The 19,980-nt window shown below is 60.5% G+C and overlaps 1 protein-coding gene across 3 annotated transcripts in view; it reads right to left on the bottom strand.

Moving 5' to 3' along the window:
* Positions 1–19,003, bottom strand: part of UBA1 (ubiquitin like modifier activating enzyme 1) — a 19,608-nt gene extending 605 nt beyond the window's left edge. Inside the window, exons 1-26 of one of the 3 annotated variants that reach the window (XM_041474495.1) lie at positions 18,895–19,003; positions 17,192–17,302; positions 16,502–16,560; positions 15,370–15,538; positions 14,261–14,395; positions 13,579–13,685; positions 12,786–12,876; positions 11,812–11,944; positions 11,457–11,554; positions 10,555–10,701; positions 9,753–9,908; positions 9,026–9,136; positions 8,494–8,574; positions 7,916–8,071; positions 6,857–7,022; positions 6,212–6,408; positions 5,778–5,842; positions 4,426–4,621; positions 3,850–3,924; positions 3,175–3,364; positions 2,701–2,789; positions 2,519–2,611; positions 1,615–1,806; positions 1,275–1,376; positions 851–951; positions 394–463 (exon numbers count right to left, since the gene is read on the bottom strand). In XM_041474495.1, the coding sequence (XP_041330429.1) occupies positions 409–463; positions 851–951; positions 1,275–1,376; positions 1,615–1,806; positions 2,519–2,611; positions 2,701–2,789; positions 3,175–3,364; positions 3,850–3,924; positions 4,426–4,621; positions 5,778–5,842; positions 6,212–6,408; positions 6,857–7,022; positions 7,916–8,071; positions 8,494–8,574; positions 9,026–9,136; positions 9,753–9,908; positions 10,555–10,701; positions 11,457–11,554; positions 11,812–11,944; positions 12,786–12,876; positions 13,579–13,685; positions 14,261–14,395; positions 15,370–15,538; positions 16,502–16,560; positions 17,192–17,302 (3,075 nt within the window). In that variant the 5' untranslated portion in view covers positions 18,895–19,003 and the 3' untranslated portion in view covers positions 394–408. Of the gene's footprint in view, positions 1–393; positions 464–850; positions 952–1,274; positions 1,377–1,614; positions 1,807–2,518; positions 2,612–2,700; positions 2,790–3,174; positions 3,365–3,849; positions 3,925–4,425; positions 4,622–5,135; positions 5,201–5,777; positions 5,843–6,211; positions 6,409–6,856; positions 7,023–7,915; positions 8,072–8,493; positions 8,575–9,025; positions 9,137–9,752; positions 9,909–10,554; positions 10,702–11,456; positions 11,555–11,811; positions 11,945–12,785; positions 12,877–13,578; positions 13,686–14,260; positions 14,396–15,369; positions 15,539–16,501; positions 16,561–17,191; positions 17,303–18,894 lie in introns of those variants that run through there. The other 2 variants (XM_041474493.1, XM_041474494.1) reach the window with 2 other exon arrangements.
* Positions 19,004–19,980: the final 977 nt, after the last annotated feature.

Here is a 19,980-nt window from a genome sequence, read left to right as displayed (position 1 = left end):
GGGGGGCACTGTCATCCTGCAGGGACAGGGGACATGGGAGGGACAGGGGGCACTGTCATGCTGCGGGGACATGGGGCACAGTCATCCTTCAGGGACAGGGGACATAGGGGACATGGCAGGGACATGGGGCACTGTCATCCTTCAGGGACAGGGGACATAGGGGACATGGCAGGGACAAGGGGCACTGTCATCCTGCGGGGACATGAGGCACTGTCATCCTTCAGGGACAGGGGACATAGGGGACATGGCAGGGACAGGGGGCACTGTCATCCTGCGGGGACCAGGGGGACATGGCAGGGCAGGGGTCACTGTCATCCTTCAGGGACAGGGGACACGGCAGGGACAGGGGGCACTGTCATCCTGCAGGGACAGGGGACATAGGGGACATGGCAGGGACAGGGGGCACTGTCATCCTGCAGGGACAGGGGACGTGGCAGGGACATGGGTCATGGTCTCTGTCATCCTGCAGGGACATGTGGCATGGGTCATCCTGGGGGGACATGGCAGAGATGCGTCAGAACACGTGGCATGGTCTCTGTCACAGGAGGGTGACATGGCCAAGACACGTGGCAGAGGTCATTCTCGGGGGACAAGAGGGGACACAGGGAGTGCCAGGGCACACCCAAAGGGGATGGGCACACACAGGGAGGGGACATGGCCACCCCCTGTCCCCACCCTGGGACATGTCCCCCCCATCACAGGGCTGTGTTCCCCAGGACACATCCCTGCCGTGGGCTGTGCCCTTCCTCCTACCCTGCTGTCCTGTCCCTGCCCTGGACTCCACCCATGTCCCCAGTGTCCCCCAGTATCCTCAGTGTCCCCCATGTCCCCAGTGTCCCCGTGTCCCTACGGTTGGTCGTGGCGCTCGCGCAGCTTGGCGGCCGGCATGAAGAAAGAGTAGAGCATGGACACGCCCTGGGACAGCATGGTGATCTCCAGCCGGTGCTCCTTCTGTGGGGACACGGGGACAGGGTCAGCGGGGCTCGGGGACAGCGGCCACCACGGGAACCCTGCGGCCTTGGGGACATCAGCCACCATGGGTCACCCACAGGAACCTCATGGCCTTGGGGACATGGGCTACCACAGGGGTCAGCAAGGCTTGGGGACATTGGTCACCACGGGGGTCAGTGGGGCTTTGGGACATCGGCCACCACAGGGGACATGGGCCACCACAGGGGCTTGACCCTTCCCCACTTCCCAGCACTCCTCTCTTGGTTGGGGTGCCTCAGTTGTCCCCTGCCCCCCTCCCAGTCCCTCCCAGTTCCTCCCAGTACCTTGAAGTAGGCGAGGAACTGGCGCAGGGTCATCTCCTGCCCGTCGGGCTGCAGCCCCTGCACCTCGAACCGGTCCCACAGCGTCCACTCCACCTCGTAGTACTGGGGACACGGTGGGGACGGTCAGAGCCACGGGGGGACCCCAAATCCGTGCTGGGAGTGACCCCTGGCCCCACTGTGACCCCAAATCCCCTCTGGAAGTGACCCCCAGCCCCACTGCGACCCCAAATCCCCTCTGGAAGTGACCCCCAGCCCCACTGCGACCCCAAATCCCCTCTGGCCTTGCCCCCAGTGAGCCCACCCCGCCGTGCCCTCGCCCCCCGGCCCTGGCAGTGCCCACCTTGTTGCGGGGGCAGGCGAGGGGCTCAGAGAAGCCCACGAAGGGCAGGGCCAGGTTGAGGAAGGCGTTTTTGTAGGAGCTCAGCCGGCGGTGCCCCTGCACCAGCTTGAAGAGCTCCAGGCACGCCAGGCCCACCACGGCCGCCGTGGTGGTGGCGATGGCCGGGATGATCTTCCCTGCGATCAGTTTGCTCTGGAAAGACAAAAAAAGGGATTTAGGGTTTAGGGGATGGCCCCAAAAAACCAGCCTGAATGTCATCCCACAGAACCCCCACGGCATCACAGCCCCACTGTGGGGTGCGTATGAGCTCTGTGTGTGCCCCACAGCACCCAACAATAACCCCACAGCACCCCACAATAACCCCTGGAACACCCCAAAGCACCCCCTAGCACCCATAATAACCCCACAGCACCCCACAATAACCCCTGAAATACCCCAAAGCACCCCCCAGCAACCATAATAACCCCATAAAAACTCGCCAGCACCCCATAACAACCCCCGTAACACCTCCCAGCACCCATAAAAACCCCACAGCACCCCACAATAACCCCTGAAATACCCTAAAGCACCCCCCAGCACCCATAAAACTCCATACAAACCCCACAGAACCACATAACAACCCCTATAACACCCCCCAGCACCCATAAAAACCCCATAGGTCCCCGCAGACCCTCACCCAATGTGGCATTAGCAGCCCCCCAGTGCTCCCTCATTGCTCCCCCGTGTTCCCAACCCCTCCACCAGGGTGACATTAGCAGCTCCCAGCACTCCCAGTGCTCCCAGCCTCTCATCTGCAGTGACACTGCTGCCCCCACAGTGTCCCCCAGTATCCTCCAGCCTCTCCCCAGTGCTCCCAGTGCCCCCCAGTATCCTGCAGCCCCTCCCCAGTGCTCCCAGTGCCCACCTTGTGGCGGTCGGCCGGGGGGATGTCGTAGTTCTCTGCCCGCAGGTTGGAGGCGGCCACGATGAAATCCATGTGGAAGTTGGTGTCATCGTCCTGGGGACAGCCAGGGAGGAGTGAGGGCACCCAGGTGGGCAGAGGGCACCCAGAGGTGGGTGGGGGGCACTCAGGGGGGCAGCACCCACCTTCTCAAAGTCGATGGGGAACATCCGGAACCCCGGGAGCTCCTCGGGGCTGGGCAGCGACGCCTTCAGCTCCTCCAGGCGCCCGTCATCTGTGGGGAGGGAGGGAGGGGCACATGTGAGACCCCTGCACCCCACAGCACCTGTGGGACCCCTCTGGCACCCCCACGGCACCTGTGGGACCTCCAGCCTCTCACCCACAGTGGCATTCAAAGCCCCCCAGTGTGGCACTGGCAGCTCCCCAGTGTTCCCAGCCTCCTTTCCCAGTGCCCCCCAGTTCTCCCAGTGCCCCCACAGCCCCTCTCTCAATGCCCCCAGTCCCTCACTCAGTGTTCCCAGTCCCCCCAGTAACCCCCAGCCCCTCTCTCAGTGCCCCCCAGTTCTCCCAGTGCTCCCAGCCCCTCTCCCAGTGCCCCCAGCCCCTCTCCCAGTGCTCCCAGCCCCTCTCCCAGCGCTCCCAGTGCCCCCGAGCCGTACCCAGCGCGGCGCTGGCGCTCTGCAGCTCCTGGTCGGACACGTGGATGCGCACGCCGGCCTTGGGCGCGAAGGGCGGCACGCGGACGTGCCGCAGCAGCTCGGCCACGGCCGCCCGGTCCCGCGAGCCCGCGATGCCGTAGCTCTGCGCAAACAGGTTGGCCGCCGCCACCACGTAGTCCAGGTGCAGGGGCTGGGGGACACAGGGCACAGGTGGCACCCAGAGGGGCATGGGTGGCACCCACAGGGGGCAGGTGGCACCCAGAGGGGCACAGGTGGCACTCAGACAGGGGTGGAACCCACAGGGCGGAGGTGGCACTCAGAAGGGCACAGGGGACACCCACGGGACATACGGGGCACCCACAGGGGTGCAGGTGGCACCCAGAGGGGCTGGAGAGATACTCAGAGGGGCAAAGGTGGCACCAACAGGGGGAAGGTGACACCTAAAAGTAACAGTGCAGCACCAAAGGGGGTGAAGGTGGCACTGAACAGTGACAGGTGATACCCAGAGGTGATGAGTGACAACTAAAGGTGTGGCACTCAGAGGGAATGGAGTTATCCTGCTGGAGCACCCACAGAGCACAGGTGGCACTCAGAGGGGCACAGGTGAGGTCCCCTCCCCCCAGGTGACCCAGCCCCTCCCCAGGTGACACAGGTGACCCAGGTGACCCCACTCACGTTGTCGGGGTCGAACACGAGGGGGTGGGGGCAGCGCTTGGGCCCCGACCAGAACAGGGTCCCCGAGTTCGTTTTCTGGGGGGAGAAAGAAAATTTGGGTTAATGAGGTCATTAATTGAGGTTAATGAGTTATTAATTGGAGTTACTGAGCAAATTGTTTATGGTAACAATACATTAATTAGATTAATGAGATGATCAAGGGGTGCTCTCCTATCTTGACGGACTTTAGGGTAAATGAGGTAATGAATAGGGTTAAAAAGGTAACGGGTGTTAATGAGTTAATTATTTAGCAGGTATTGGAGTTAATGAAAGAAGGGGGGTAAATAAGGTCATTACCGGGGTTGATGTGATAATTAATCAGGGCTGACAATATAAGTAATTAAATTAACGCGTTAATTAAGGCAGTCCCACCTGTCCCGGGGGGAGGTTGTGCAGCAGCTGGCAGATGTTGGGGTAAATGCAGTTGGGGTAAATGAATCAATGGTGGTAAACGAGGTAACTAATAGGGTTAATAGGGTAATTAATCAGGACTAAGGATGTCATTAATTAAATAACGAGTTAATGAGGCTCTCCCACCTGTCCCGGGGGGAAGTTGTGCAGCAGCTGGCGGATGTTGTTGCTGTACTGGCGGTGCCAGTGCCGGCAGGCCCAGGCCACGCAGTCGGGCCAGGCGCGGGGCCGGTCGCTGACCAGGCTGCGCTGCACGGCCTCCAGCACCTCCAGCGGCTGCGTGCCCGCCAGGCGCAGGGTCCGCTCCAGGAACTTGGGGTCCCTGGGGAAAAAGGGGGTGCAGGGGGTTAGGGGGGGTCACAGGGGTCCCTGCCAGGTGCAGGGTACGCTCCAGGAACTTGGGGTCCCTGGGGGTAAAAGGGAGTGCAGGGGTTATGGGGAATCCCAAAAATGTGAAGGGATCCCTGGGGGGAAAAAGGGGGTGCAGAGGATTATGGTGGTCCCAAACAGGCCAAGGTCTGCTCCAGGAACTTGGGGTCCCTGGAGAAAAAGGGGGCGCAGGGGATTATGGGGTTACAGGGGTTATGGTGGTACAGGGGGTTATGGGGGTTAAGGGTCCCCTGCAGGAATTTGGGGTCCCTGGAGAAAAGGGGTGCAGGGCATTATGGAGATCCCAAAAAGGTGAATTTGGGGTCTCCAGGGAAAAGGGGTACAGGGTTAAGGAGATGTCTCAATGAGGCACAGGGTCTACTCCAGGAACTTGGGGTCCCTGGGGTAGTCCTGTGGGATTTGGGGGGGGTCCAGTGGGATTTGGGGTGCCCGACCCCCACACTCACATCAGGTACTGGTTCACGTTCTCGGCCGGCTGCTTGAAGAGCCCCTCGAACTCGTCACGTGCCCACTGCAACAAGGGGGTGTCACTGGGGGCTCCTGGCACCAAGGGCACCCCAAAATGGGGACTGCAGTGCCCAGAACACCCCAAAACGGGGACTGCAGTGCCCAAGACACCCCAAAACTGGGGAACCAGGTGTCCACAACCCCCTAAAATGGGGATTCCATTGTTCAGGACCCCCAAAACAGAACCCCAGAGCCAGAATCCCACAAAGCAGGGAGCCCAGGGGTTGGGGGGGGTCACAGGTGTCCCTGCCAGGCACAGGGTGTGCTCCAGGAACTTGGGGTCCCTGGAGAAAAAGGGGGCGCAGGGGATTATGGGGTTACAGGGGTTATGGTGGTACAGGGGGTTATGGGGGTTAAGGGTCCCCTGCAGGAATTTGGGGTCCCTGGAGAAAAGGGGTGCAGGGCATTATGGAGATCCCAAAAAGGTGAATTTGGGGTCTCCAGGGAAAAGGGGTACAGGGTTAAGGAGATGTCTCAATGAGGCACAGGGTCCACTCCAGGAACTTGGGGTCCCTGGGGTACTCCTGTGGGATTTGGGGGGGGGTCCAGTGGGATTTGGGGTGCCCGACCCCCACACTCACATCAGGTACTGGTTCACGTTCTCGGCCGGCTGCTTGAAGAGCCCCTCGAACTCGTCACGTGCCCACTGCAACAAGGGGGTGTCACTGGGGGCTCCTGGCACCAAGGGCACCCCAAAACGGGGACTGCAGTGCCCAGAACACCCCAAAACGGGGACTGCAGTGCCCAAGACACCCCAAAACTGGGGAACCAGGTGTCCACAACCCCCTAAAATGGGGATTCCATTGTTCAGGACCCCCAAAACAGAACCCCAGAGCCAGAATCCCCCAAAGCAGAGAGCCCAGAGTCTGGGATGCCCCAAAATGTTCTCTCCAGGGCCCATCAAATGCCACCCAACCATCTGGAACCCCCCAAAAGACCACCTGGGCACCCTCCAGCCAGACACACCAAGTGCCCCTCACACCCGCCAGGTGCCCCTGGGCACACCTGGACGCACCTGCAGCGTGTGCTCGATGGCGTTGGGGAAGTTCTTGAGGGTGCAGATGGGAATGGCCTTCTCGGGGGGGTCCTGGCTGGAGCTGTAGGACTCGCTCAGGAACGGGATCACCACCTGCACGTTGCCCTTGGTGCCCAACGTGCCCGACTCCAGCAGCGGCTTCCGGTAATAAACGCAGCGCCGGTCCATGTACAGCCCTGCCCGGGGGTGGGGGGCAGTTATGGGGCAGGCCAGGGGGTACAGGGCACCCTCAGGGGCCTATAGGGTACCCCCAGATACAGAACATCCCACAGTACATGCTGCCTAAGGTCTCTAGGGGTTATGGGGCACCCCATGAATTTGGGGCACCCCAGGGGCTGTGGGCGACCCAGATATGGGGCACACACAGGGGCTATGGGGCACAAGTAGTGGCTGTGGGGTAGCCCCCCAAGGGTCCCCATAGCCCCCCAAGGGTCCCCATAGCCCCCCAAGGATCCCCATAGCCCCCCAAGGGTCCCCCATAGCCCTCGAAGGATCCCCATAGCCCCCCAAGGGTCCCCATAGCCCCCCAAGCATCCCCATAGCCCTCCAAGGATCCCCATAGCCCCCCAAGGGTCCCTCCAGCACCCCCAGAGGTCTCTGTGGCCCCCAGCCCCCCGTGCTCACGTGCATCCACGTTGTCCAGTGCGTTGGCCACGCCGTCCAGCCCCTCGAAGAAGTCGTCGTCGTAGACGCGCTCGGTGTCGGGGCCCACGCGGTCGGTGCGGCTGCTGACGCGCAGCGCCGGGTTCATCTCCCGCGCCGCCGCCGCCGCCCGCTCCGACTTCAGCTTCTGTGGGTGGGGAAGAGCTGCGATGTGAGCCACGCCCCTTGGGACATGCCCTTGTAGGCCACGCCCCTTTCCTAATGCAATGACACATCTCAGAAACTCAATTGGTGATGTTAGCCAAGAAACTCAACTGTTGGCATTGGCCAAGAAACTCAACTGTTGACGTTGACCACGAAACTCAACCATTGGCGTTGGCCAAGAAACTCAACTGTTGATGTTGAGCAGAAATGTAATCATTGACATTAATCAGGAAAATCAATCGTTGACGTTCAAGAAGTAATTGAACCACTGACGTTGACCAAGAAACTCAACTGTTGATGTTGAGCACAAACTCAACCATTGATACTAACCAGGAAAATCAGTCGTTGACATTGAGAACAAAACTCAATTGTTGACTTTGGCCAAGAAACTCAACCATTAACGTTGAGCACAAAATTCAATCGTTGATGTTGACCAAAAAATTCCACCATTGACGCTAGCAAAGAAAATCAACAGTCGATATCGAGCACGAAACTTGATTGTTGATGTTGGCCAAGAAACCAACAAGCACAAAACTCAACCTGAAACACTGGCCAAGAAACTCTAATGGTGACATTGGCCAAAAAACTCAACCGCTGATGTTGAGCACGAAATTCAACCACTGACACTGGCTAAGAAACTTAAGTGTTGAGCATGACACTCAACCGCTGACGTTAAGCCCAAAACTCACCATTGACCTTGACCAACTCAATGGTAGCCAACTTAAGAGTGGTTTCCCAACCCCCATTGGCTCTGCCCCTCCAGACCCCCTCAAACTCTGCCCCTCATTGTCCCCCCAACTCCTCCCTCCCTGCCCACTCCAGCTTGGTGTAGCCAACCCAACGTTGGCCAACGCTCTGGTCACTCCCAGCCCTCACCGTGACGTCCCACGGCCGGAAGAGGAACTGGCGGTTGAGGTTGGACTTCTCGATGGTGTCCATGTCGGTGACGGTGATGCTGCCCTCGGGGCCACAGCCCAGTCCCACCATGGCGAAGTTCTTGAGCAGCTCACAGCCGATGGCCCCCGCTCCCACCTGCCGGGGACACGTGGGGACATGTGGGGACAGAGCACGAGGTGGCCCACAGGGTTGGGGACATGTGGGACACAGCAGGAGGTGTCCCAGTGGGTTGGGGACAAGTGTTAGAAAAGGGATGGGGGTGAGAGAACTCTTTGGAACACGCAAAGGACACTAGAACAGAGCTGGGGACACGAGGGACATTGAGGACATGCAAACGACTTGAAGGAACAATCAGGAAACGCGTGAGGACACCAGGGGACAGCAAAGGGACACGTGGGAACACTTAGGGTGGCCCAGGAAGGCTGGCGATGTGCATGTGGGAGAGGCGACACTTGGTAAATCCACAAAGCGAAATTTGGTGGCGTTTGAGGAACAGGTGACAGCACAAGAGACTTCTGGATGATGGAGAACACACTGGTGATGTTGGGGACACTGACCACGAAGTACTTCTGGGCGCCCAGCTTGGCCTGCAGCTCAGCCCCGAACACGGCGATCTGCCCGTCGTAGCGGCTGTTGCGCTGGGGACGATGCGACACCGGCGTCACCTGGCTGTGTCACCTGCCAGGGGACACCCCCGGGGCTGCAGAGCCACCACGGGGACTCAGGGGTGACAGCAGCCATGGCTATTTCCTCAAGGAATGACCACCCTCAGGTGCTGGGTGGCCACCCTGACCCTGTGATGCATCTGCTGTCCCCAACGGGGTGACCGATGGGGATTCCCGTACCAATGTCCTCCAACCGATGACCCACCCAGGGGTGACACCCCCAGTCCTCCAGGGGTGTCCCCTCACTAGCTGGCACTGCTCCTCTGGTGTCCCCCAGCCCCTCCAGGCATCACCCAGGTGTCCCAATGTCCCTCACCGGCTGGCACTGCTCCTCAGGTGTCTCCCAACCCCCCCAGGAGTCCCCCGGCCCCCCCAGCACCCAGAGGTGTCCCTGTGTCCCCCAGGTGTCCCAGTGTCCCCTCACCGGCCGGCACTGCTCCTCGGTGAGCAGCGTGTCGCGGTTCTCCTCGGGCAGACACTCGAGCGCGTCGAAGTAAAGCCACTGCGTGATGGGCGTGAACTTCCCCGACACGGCCTGGGGGACAGGGACAGCCCAGGGACAGTCAGGGACAGCCCGAGGACAGTCAGGGACAGGGACAACCCAAGGACACAGCAGGGACAGTTTGGGACAGGGACAGCCAAATATATATCAGAGAAAGCACAGCCCACGGACAGGGACAGGGAAACCCTGGGGGACCAATCAGGGACATCCCAAGGGACAGATCAGGGACATCCTGGGGACACAAGGACAGGACGCCGGGAGACACATCGGGGACATCCCAGAGGACGTGTCAGGGACAGGGCTGGGATCCTGGTGGACACGTCAGGAACAGGAACCTGGAAACGTGTCAAGGACAGGGACAGGGACCCAGAGGACACAAGAGGGACAGGACATGGACAAGGCAGAGACCTCAGGGTGACATGTCAGGGACAGGGCCAGGACCCTGAGGGACACATCAGGGACAGGACAAGGACACGGCAGTGCCCTCAGGGGAACCCCAGTGAACGCCTCAGGGACACCACAGTAATCCAGACACAGACACTGAGCCTGGTGCCCCAGGCAGAGGCACGTGAGTGGCTCCAGCTGTGACACAAGGGGACACACGGGGACAGCGTCCCCAGGTGGCCTTGGGGACACGGGGACAGAGTACCTTCATGACCTCCTGCGCGGCCAGGCCGCCGATGAAGGCATTGACCGGCGCCAGGTCGCCGGTGGCCTGGAAGGCCAATTCCCGCACCAGCTCCTCGTCCAGCTCGGCCCCCGCGGCCACCTCCTTGGTCAGGGCCACCACCTCGGCCGCGTCACCCTGCCGGGGACAAGGACAGGGACACGGTGGTGGGGACAGCAGGGAAGGGCCACAAGCGAGGCTTGGTGGCCTCCATGGCCTCAGTGGGGATACAGTGTCCCCAAAGGCCACTCCACAGTCTGTGACATGCCCAAATTATGTCACCAAGAGATAATGGGACTGTGGTGGGGATCCCTGTTGGTGCAGGACCCGGTGGCTCCATGTCCCCAATGTCCCTCCAAGCCCCAGCCACCCCAAGCCCTCTGATATCCCCAAATTCTGGTGGAGCTCTGGTGACCTCCAGGTCCCCAACACCCTCAATGTCCCCAGAGTTGGTGACAGGGCCCTGGGGGTGGCCATAATGGGGCACGTCACAGTGATCTCCAGGTGCCGAACACCCCCAATGTCCCCAGTGTCACCAGGACCCCAAGGACATTGTGTTGGGGCAGATCATGGTGGCCTCCATGTCCCCAACACCCTCAATGTCCCCAGTGTCACCACCTGGGGGTGGTCATGATGGGGCAAGTCATGGTGGCCTCCATGTCCCCAACACCCTCAATGTCACCAGTGTCACCAGCTGGTGACAGAGCCCCAGGGACACTGTGTTGGGGCAGGTCATGGTGCCTCCCTGTCCCCAATGTCCCTCCTGTCCCCCCGGTGTCCCCACCTGGTGGCGGGGCCGCGGGGCGCGGCCGTGCTGCCGCATAAAGCGGTGCAGGCCCTGCCAGGCCCAGTGCAGCATCGAGGGCCTCTCGGCCTTCCCGAAATCCGTCACCATCATCTCGGGCTCGGCCAGCGCGTCCCGCAACCGTTTCTGGAGGAGACATCCCAGTGTAAACCAGTATAAACCAGCAGAGCTCAGTATAAACCGGTACAACCCAGTATAACCCTGTATAAACCAGTATAACCCTGTATAAACCAGTACAGCCCCATACAAACCAGTACAGCCCAGTACCCAAGCAGCGCATCCCGCAACCGTTTCTGGGACAGGATGGGGAGAGGTGACATCCCAGTATAAACCAGTACAGCCCAGTACCCCCTAAGCACATCCCACAACTGTTTCTGGGGGGACACCCTCGTGAAAACCAGTATAAACCTGTACAGCCCAGTATAAACCTGTACAACCCAGTATAAACCAGCACAGCCCAATATAAACCAGCACAGCCCAGTATAAACCTCTAGAGCCCAATATAAACCAGCACAGCCCAGTATAAACCAGCACAACAAAGTATAGCCCAGTCCAAACCAGTAAAACCCCGTATAACCCAGAACACTCTAATGCAACCCAACACAAACCAGTACAACCCACTATAAAATGGTATAGCCCAGTACAAACCAGTATAAACCAGCACAGCCCAGTACAAGCCCATATAGCCCAGCATGATCCAGTAAAACCCAATATAGCTCCTCATAACCTTGTGCAGCCCAGTATAACCCAGTATATGCCAGCATTACCCAATACAAACCAGTTCAACTCAGTATAGTTCAGTACAGCCCAGTATAACCCACTGGCCCCCAAGTCCCTCCCAGTGTCCCCCAGTCCCTCCCAGTGCCCCCAGTGCCACTCACGAAGTGGATGTGCTTGGGCATCTTGACCTGGGTGACGATGCCACCCCGCACGTAGTCCCCGTAGCCACTGGTGTCCCCAATGCTGAACGTGTAGGGACCTGGGGACACCGGGGTGTCACCAGGGCACCCCAAAAAGAAATCCAGGTATCTGGGACACCCCAGAAAGGACCCCAGGTGCCTCAGAGAACCCAAAAAGGACCCCCAGGTACCTCAGAAACCCCAAAATGGACTGCAGGTGCCTCAGAGACCCCAGAAAGGACCCCAGGTGCCTCAGACATACCCACAGAGCAGCACCAGGTGCCTCAGAGACCCCAAAAAGACCCCCAGCGAGGGACCCCCCAAAGCCAGGGCTCACCCAGCACGCGGATCTCCACGGGCCCGCAGCGGTTCAGCTCCTCCATCCCCTCCACCTCCGTGAAGGTGACAAAGTCGCCCGTCTCAAAGCCGTGACGCGCCTCGTCCAGGCAGGTCACCTCCCCAGGACAGCCCTGGGGACACGGGGCAGCGTCAGGGGACATGAAGGGGACACCCAGGAACCTCCCTGGGACAGCCCTGGGGACATGGGACACCCAGGAACCTCCCCGGGACAGCCCTGGGGACATGGGGCAGCGTCAGGGGACATGGTGGCGACACCCAGGAACCTCCCCGGGACAGTCCTGGGGACATGGGACACCCAGGAACCTCCCTGGGACAGCCCTGGGGACATGGGACACCCAGGAACCTTCCCAGGACAGCCCTGGGGACACGGAGCACTGACAGGGGACACTGGGGGGGACACCCAGGAACCTCCCTGGGACAGCCTTGGGGACATGGGACAGCGTGACAGGACACAGGGACATCCACAAACCCAAAGGGGACCTCACCCAGAGGGGACCAGGGCACCCAGGAACCTCCCCAGGGCACCCCTGGGGACATGGGGGACTCCCCGGGACAGCCCTGGGGACACGGAGCACTGACAGGGGACATGGGAGGGACACCCAGGAACCTCCCTGGGACAGCCCTGGGGACATGGGACACCCAGGAACCTCCCTGGGACAGCCCTGGGGACACGGAGCACTGACAGGGGACACGGGGGGGGGACACCTAGGAACCTTCCTGGGACAGCCCTGGGGACACAGGGCAGCGTCAGGGGACATGAAGGGGACACCCAGGAACCTCCCCAGGGCACCACTGGGGACATGGGGCACCCCTGGGGACATGGGGGGCACAGGGGGTGCTGAGGGGACCAGGACACCCCAAAACACCCCCTGGACAGCCATGTGGGGACACCCCAGAGCTGTCCCCTCCCTGCACCCTTGGGGACATCCCAGAGCTGTCCCCTCCCGGTACCTTGGTGACCATGGACACCATGGCACTGAGGGGCTGCTCCCCGTTGGGGTCTGTCACCACCATGTCGTCCCCAAAGTCACAGAACAGCTGCCTGTGAGGGGGGAGGGGGTCAGTGTGGAACCCCAAAAGGGATCCACTCTAAAATCCCCCCCCCAGAAATCCCACTCCAGGAAAGGACTTCCAAAAAACTCCCCCCTAAAAGGGATCCATCCTAAAATCTCCACCTCAAAAATCCCAACCTAAAATCCCACCCCAGAAATTAACGTCCTAAAATCTTCCCTCCCAAAAAAGAGCTTCCCTAATAATCCCCACCCAGAAAGGATCTACTCTAAAATCCCCCCCCAAAAAATCCCACCCCAGAAAACAATCTCCTAAAAACCCCACCCCAAAAGTCATCCACCATAAAATCTCCACCCTAAAATCCTCATGCCAAAAAGGAACTTTGTAAAAATCCCACCCCAAAAGAGATGCACCCCAAAAAGGACCCCCCCAGAAAAGACCCCCCCAAAAGGAATCTACCCCAAAAAAGGACTCCCCCAGAAAAGACCCACCCCAAAAGGGATCCACCCTAAAAGAGATGCACCCCAAAAATCCCACCCCAAAAGAGACCCCACTAGAAAAGACCCACCCCAAAAGGGATCCACCCCAAAAAGGACCCCCCAGAAAAGACCCCCCTCAAAAGGAATCTACGCCAAAAAGGACCCCCAAGAAAAAAGCCACCCCAAAAAAGATCTACCCCAAAAATCCCACCCCAAAAGGGACCCCAAAAGCCCCCCACGTCCCCTGCTCTCACCCGAAGAGCCCGCGTGTGTCGGCCACCACCAGCTTGATGCCGTGGCTGTGGCAGAAATCGCCCACCCAGAGCTGCTCCTCCAGCGGGGAGTTGGTCAGCACCACCACCTGTGGGACAGGGCACCTGGGCACTCACCTGGGCACTCACCTGAGTGCTCACCTGGGTATTCACCTTGCTCACCTGGCCCCCTAAGTGGAACACCTGTCTGAGGGTTACACCCGTGCCCAGGTGGGCACACCTAGCTGAGGGTTACACCTGTGCCCAGGGAGGCACACCTGTCTGAGGGGGCACACCTGAGGGTTACACCCCTGCCCAGGTGGGCACACCTAGCTGAGGGTTACACCTGTGCCCAGGTGGGCACACCTGCCTGAGGGTCACACCTGTCTGAGGGGGTTAAACTTGTGCCCAGGTGGGCACACCTGTCTGTGGTGTTACACCTGTGCCCAAGTAGGCACGCCTGCCTGAGGGTTACACCTGTGCCCAGGTAGGCACACCTGTCTGAGGGGGCACACCTGAGGGTTACACCTGTCTGAGGGTTATACCTATCTCCAGGTGAGCACACCTGCCTGAGGGGGCACGTCTGAGGGTTACACCCGTGCCCAGGTGGGCACACCTGCCTGAGGGTCACGCCTGTCTGGGGTGTCACACCTGTGCCCAGGTGGGCACACCTGTGCCAGGTTACCTGGAATGTGCCCAGCAGCTCCTGGGACAGCGGCTCCCGGGTGCTGCTCACGGCCACGTAGGAGTTGAGCTCGGCCAAGCGCGGCAGCGTGGCCTCGGCCCGGCTGCGCCCCACGTCCTCCTCCCGCAGGTAGAACTGGGGGGAAGGAGGGGTCAGGAACCCCAAAACATCCCAAACACAACCCCAAAAACATCCCCAAACAACCCCAAAAACACCACCAAAAACAACCCCAAAAACGACCCCAAAAAAATCCCCAAAAAACCCCAAAACACCCCACGTCCTCCTCCCGCAGGTAGAACTGGGGGGAATGAGGGATCAGGAACCCCAAAACAACCCCAAAAAAATCCCCCCCAACACCCCACGCCATCCTCCTGCAGGCAGAACTGGGGACAGGGAAAAAACATCCCCCAAACAACCCCAAAACCACCCCCAACGCCCAAACACCCCACGTCCTCCTCCCGCAAGTAGAACTGGGGGGAAGGAGGGGTCAGGAACCCCAAAACATCCCCCAAACAACCCCAAAACCACCCCCAACGCCCAAACACCCCACGTCCTCCTCCCGCAGGTAGAACTGGGGGGAATGAGGGATCAGGAACCCCAAAACAACCCCAAAAAAATCCCCCCCAACACCCCACGCCATCCTCCTGCAGGCAGAACTGGGGACAGGGAACTAGGGTCAGGAAGCCCTAAAATACCCTGAAAACACCCCCAAAAACATCCCCAAAACTACCCAAAACACTTCCAAAAACATCCCCAAAACAACCTCAAAAACATCCCCAAAACACCACACGTCCTCCTCCCCAGGTAAAATGCGGAAAGGAATTGAGGGGTAGGGGAGGCTGGAACCCCTAAAAATCCCCAAAACACCCTTCAAAAACCCCCCAAAACCCTAAAAACATCCCCAAAACATCCCAAAATCCCTACAACACACTCCCAACACCCACAAAACCAACCCCAAAACACCCCAAACCACCCCAAAATCCCCCCAATAAACCTCCCTCTAAAACCCCCTTACCCCCAGAAGAAACTCCAGCACCCACACACAGCAATTAACAACAACTGAGGGTAAAAAACCCCAAAAAATCCCAGGAAACCCCACGAGGACCCACCTGGGAGGCCAGGTCGGCCCAGGCTGCGGGGTGGGGGTCGTGCAGGGTGACGGATTTGACCCCCCCCAGCACCAGGTTCTTGGCCACCTCCACGCCCAGCCCCCGCAGCCCCGACACCAGCACGTTGGAGGTCTGCATGCGCTTCATGGCCTCGTGGCCCAGCACGTACCTGGGGGGAAAAACCCCAAAAATATCAGGGGGAACCCTAGAAAGCTCATAGGAATTCAGAACTTGCAGGGGAAACTCGTCAAGGTTGGAGGAACCCCGCCCCAGTTCAAGTGTGTCCTGTTTAATCCTCTGTATTTATAAAAAAATCCCAAATTTATAGGGAAACCCTAATCCATGGAACCCCTCCAAAGCCATAAGGAACTCCTCCAAAGCCATAAGGAACCCCAAGTCTTTGGAGAAACCCCAAATCCATAAGGAACCCCAGTCTATGGGGACCCCAAAAATCTCAATGAAATGCCAAAGAACTCAACGGGAACCCAAAAACCTCAATAGGAACCCAAAACTCTCAATGAGAACCCCAAACTCTCAGGGGAAACCCCTCAAGGTGTAGAACCCCCCCTAATTCGAGTGCATCCCACTTAACTGCCCATACTTATAAAAAACCCCAAACTTATAAGAAAACCCCAATCCACACCACATCCCCAAATCTGTGGGGGCCCCACAACTCACAGGGCAAACCCCAAACTATGGGGAAACCCCAAATCCATGGGGAAATCCCTAGTTATGGGGAAACCCCAAATCCACAAGGAATCTCAAATCCATGGGGAAACCCCAAATCCACAAGGAATCTCAAGTCCATGGGGAAACCCCAAATCCACAAGGAACCTCAAATCCATGGGGAAACCCCAAATCCACAAGGAACCTCAAATCCATGGGGAAACCCCAAATCCACGAAGACCCCACAGCTCACAGGGCAAACCCCAAGCTATGGGAAAACCCCAAATCTATGGGGAGACCCCAAATCCATAAGGAACCCCAATTCCCTGGGGAAATCCCAGACTATGGGGACCCCTCCCCCACTCCATAGAGAGCCCCCCAAGTCCGTGGAGATCCCAAACCCCTTGGGGACCCCAAACCCCCCTTGAGGACCCCAAAATGTCCCCCCCATGTCCCCCTCACTCACAGCTGGCGGGAGTAGAGCCCCTCATCGATCTCGGCCTCGGCCCCGTTCTTCGCCATTCCCTGGGGACAGAGGGGACAGCGGTGTCACCACGGGGACACTGAGGGTGACAATGGGTGTTGTGACACCCTGAGACAGGGGGCAGGACCCCCAAGGGGTGGCAGGGGATGGCAGAGTGGTGTCACTCTGTGCTGACAACAGTTGGGCAGGTGACACCTTGTGGGTGATGCTGCCCATTGTTGAAGGGACACTGCAGACTAGGGGACAAATGTCACCCTCAGGACAAAGGAAGGGACAGCAAAGGACAGTAACTGTCACCAAAGCATTGTTAACAGTGACCCCGAGGGGACCAAAGGGACACTGAGGGACATGTGTCACCCCCAAGACCCACAGGCGACACTGTGTGGGTGACACTGCCCATGGTGGGAGGGACATTGGGGACCTGGGGGACAAGTGTCACCCTCAGGACAAAGAGGGACCCCACAAGGGACAGCAAATGACTCTGAGTAGAGTAAGGGGACATCAAGAGACACACGCCACTCCCAAGACCCACAGGTGACACCAGGTGACACCGCGCCCCGAGCAGCAGCTCTGAGCACCACAGAGGTGACAATGCCACCAGGGGCTCCCCAGAGGGTGACAAAGCCCCCGTGGGTGGTGCAGGGTCCCCGAGGGGGTGGAGGTGGCACTCACGTTGGCGGGGGTGACGCTCGGGGACACGGCGGGGGCAGGGGCGCGGCTGGAGCCCGTCGGTGGCTCTGACCCAGAGACGCGGCGCTTCTTCGACAGCGGGGAGCTGGACATCTGGGGACAGGGACACCAGGGACACTCAGGGACAGCTGGGGACAGTCACAGACTGCTGGGGACAGCTGGGGACACTCAGGGACAGGGACAGTCAGGGGACACCTGGATACAGGGACAGTTGGGGACAGGGACAGTCAGGAACACACAGGGACAGGGACACTCAGGGGACACCTGAACACAGGGACAGTCAGGGGACATCTGGAGACAGGGACAATTGGGGACAGGTGGACACAGGGACAGTCGGGCACAGGAGAGGGGACACACAGGGACAGGTGGGGATGGGGACAGCTGGGGACAAGGTGAGGGTCAGGGGACAGCTAGATAACAGCTGAGGACAGGGACAAGTCAAGGGACAGCTGGGACACCTGGAGACAATGACAGGTCAGGGGACACATGGGGACAGCTGGGGACAAAGAGAGGGTAGGGATATCCATGGGCAGAGAGGAGCTGGACAGCTGGGGACAAGGATGGGGTCAGGGCACATCTGGGGACATCTGGGGACAGGGACAGGAAGGAACTGGACATTTGGGGACTGCCAGGGGTCAGCTGGACATTTAGGGACAAGGACAGAGGACAGGCAGGGTCACACGAGGACAGTGCTGGGGACAGCGGGGACACTGGGAGAGACACGGGGTGATGCTGGGGGCAAGAGGTGACATCTGTGGGGACCTGAGGTCACCCACAGCAGAGGGTGACACACAGGGTGGCACTGAACAGAACACAGTGACACATCGGCTGACGAGAGGTGACACCAGGGACAGGGGATGATGCTGGAAGTGACACCAGGTGACACCGGAGGTGGCAAAGAGGGACACGCAGGGATGGAGAGGGCGATGCAGGGTGACACCAGGTGACAGCGGGGACACAGAGGGTGACACCAGGTGACAGCGGGGACACAGAGGGTGACACCAGGTGACAGCGGGGACACAGAGGGTGACACCAGGTGACAGCGGGGACACAGAGGGTGACACCAGGTGACAGCGGGGACACAGAGAGTGACACCAGGTGAATGGGGTCACGGGCGGGGCCAGCAGGTGCGACAGTCCCCGCGCTGTCCCATTGGTTGTCACCGCCCTGGTGACACCAGGGACGGACAGGGCGACACGCAGGGATGTATGGACACACAGAAGGGTGGGGAGGGACACTTGGGGACAGCGAGGTGGCACTAAGGGACATCAGACCCCACCAGCACCCCGCAGACCCAGGCACAGCCCGCCCCCCACCCCCGAGAGCGCTCCCAGCACCGGGGGGCCCGGGGGTCCCATCCCGGGGCGATCCCGCCCTCGGGGCCTCCCCTGCGGGAGTTCCCCATTAACCGGGAGGTTCCCCATCCCCGGGGAGCCAACCCGGGGGGGTTCCCCATCCCCGGAAGTGCCCGACCGGGGGTCACGGTCCCGGCCAGCGCTCCCCATCCTGCGGGTCCCGGTGTGGGGGGGGGCGGTTCCCCCTCACGGCTCCCCCCCGGCCCCCTCAGGCCCGGCGCCGGCTCCCCCAAGGCGGGGCCGCGCTTGCCGGCCCCGGGGCCGCCTCCCCGCGCTCCTGCAGCCCGGGGCAGCCCCCGAGGACCCCCGGGCTCGCCCCCGGCCCCGCACCAATATCGCTGTCCAGGCCCCGCCGCCGGGTCCCGCCCGCTCCGCTCGGCTCCTCCGCGACAAGATGGCGGCCGCGGCCGCTGCCACCCGCCGCCCCCTCCCTGCGCGAGCGAGGCCCCGCCCCCCGCGCTCTCCTATTGGCCAGCGCCGCCCGGCTCCGCGCTCTGATTGGTTGTCTCCTCCCGCCACCGCCCGCCCCCTCCCTGCCCGCCTTACCCGACGCGAGGATTGGGCGGGCGCGCCCCGGCTGGCCACGCCCCTTTTCCTGCCGCAGGGCCCCGGATGGGGAAGGCCACTCCTCCTATGCGGCCTCGTGACGAGGCGTGACTCGCGCCGCCCCAACGGCGGCCGAGAAGGGACATGGGGCTGCAAAGGGCGGAGTCCAGGGGGCTCTGGGTGTATACTGGGGGTCTGGGAGCTGTAGGGGCCTGTGGGGGGCTATGGGGATCTAAGCGGGGTTTTTGGGGGGTTATAGGGGACGATCAGAGGTTCCTAGGAGCGGTTAAGGAGCCCACAGGAAACCGCGGAAGACTTTACGTAGTGTCATGCCGAATTACACAACTTTGTAGAACTACCGAGAAAAAATTAAATAAAGGCATCCGAAGTAATGCAGGAACCTACAGAAGCCTGAGGGGGACCCTCAGAGGCACAGGGGCTACACACAGGAGCGTGAGGAGGACCTGAGGGGGCTATAGGGGCCCGAGGGGGCTCTGCGGCAGCCCAGGGGGAGCGTGGGGAGCCTCGGGGGTCTCCAGAGCCCTAGGGGGGCTCACCCGCAGGTTATGTGGGGCTTGAGTGGCCGTAGGGAGCCATGGGAGGCCTAGAGGGGCTGTGGGCGCTATAGGGGCACATGGGAGGGGCCGCGAGGACCAAAGCGCCATTTCCGCGTGGTGTCGCTGCCTGGTGACGTCACAGAGCCGCAAGGTCCGCTGGGAGATGTAGGCTATTGAGTATAGAGGAGAAACCGCGAGGGCCAGAGAGCCATTTCCGCGTGTCGCTGCCTGGTGACGTCACGGAGCCGCAGGGGCCGCTGGGAGATGTAGTTTATCCTTCCTACCCCCAAAATAAAAGGCGCAGGAGTCGGGG

Source organism: Pyrgilauda ruficollis, unplaced genomic scaffold (genome assembly GCF_017590135.1).
Source record: "Pyrgilauda ruficollis isolate IOZ18807 unplaced genomic scaffold, ASM1759013v1 scaffold325, whole genome shotgun sequence".
Taxonomy (NCBI): domain Eukaryota; kingdom Metazoa; phylum Chordata; class Aves; order Passeriformes; family Passeridae; genus Pyrgilauda; species Pyrgilauda ruficollis.
The sequence above is the reverse complement of the archived record's forward strand: the minus strand, read 5'-3'. Positions and strand labels throughout refer to the sequence as shown.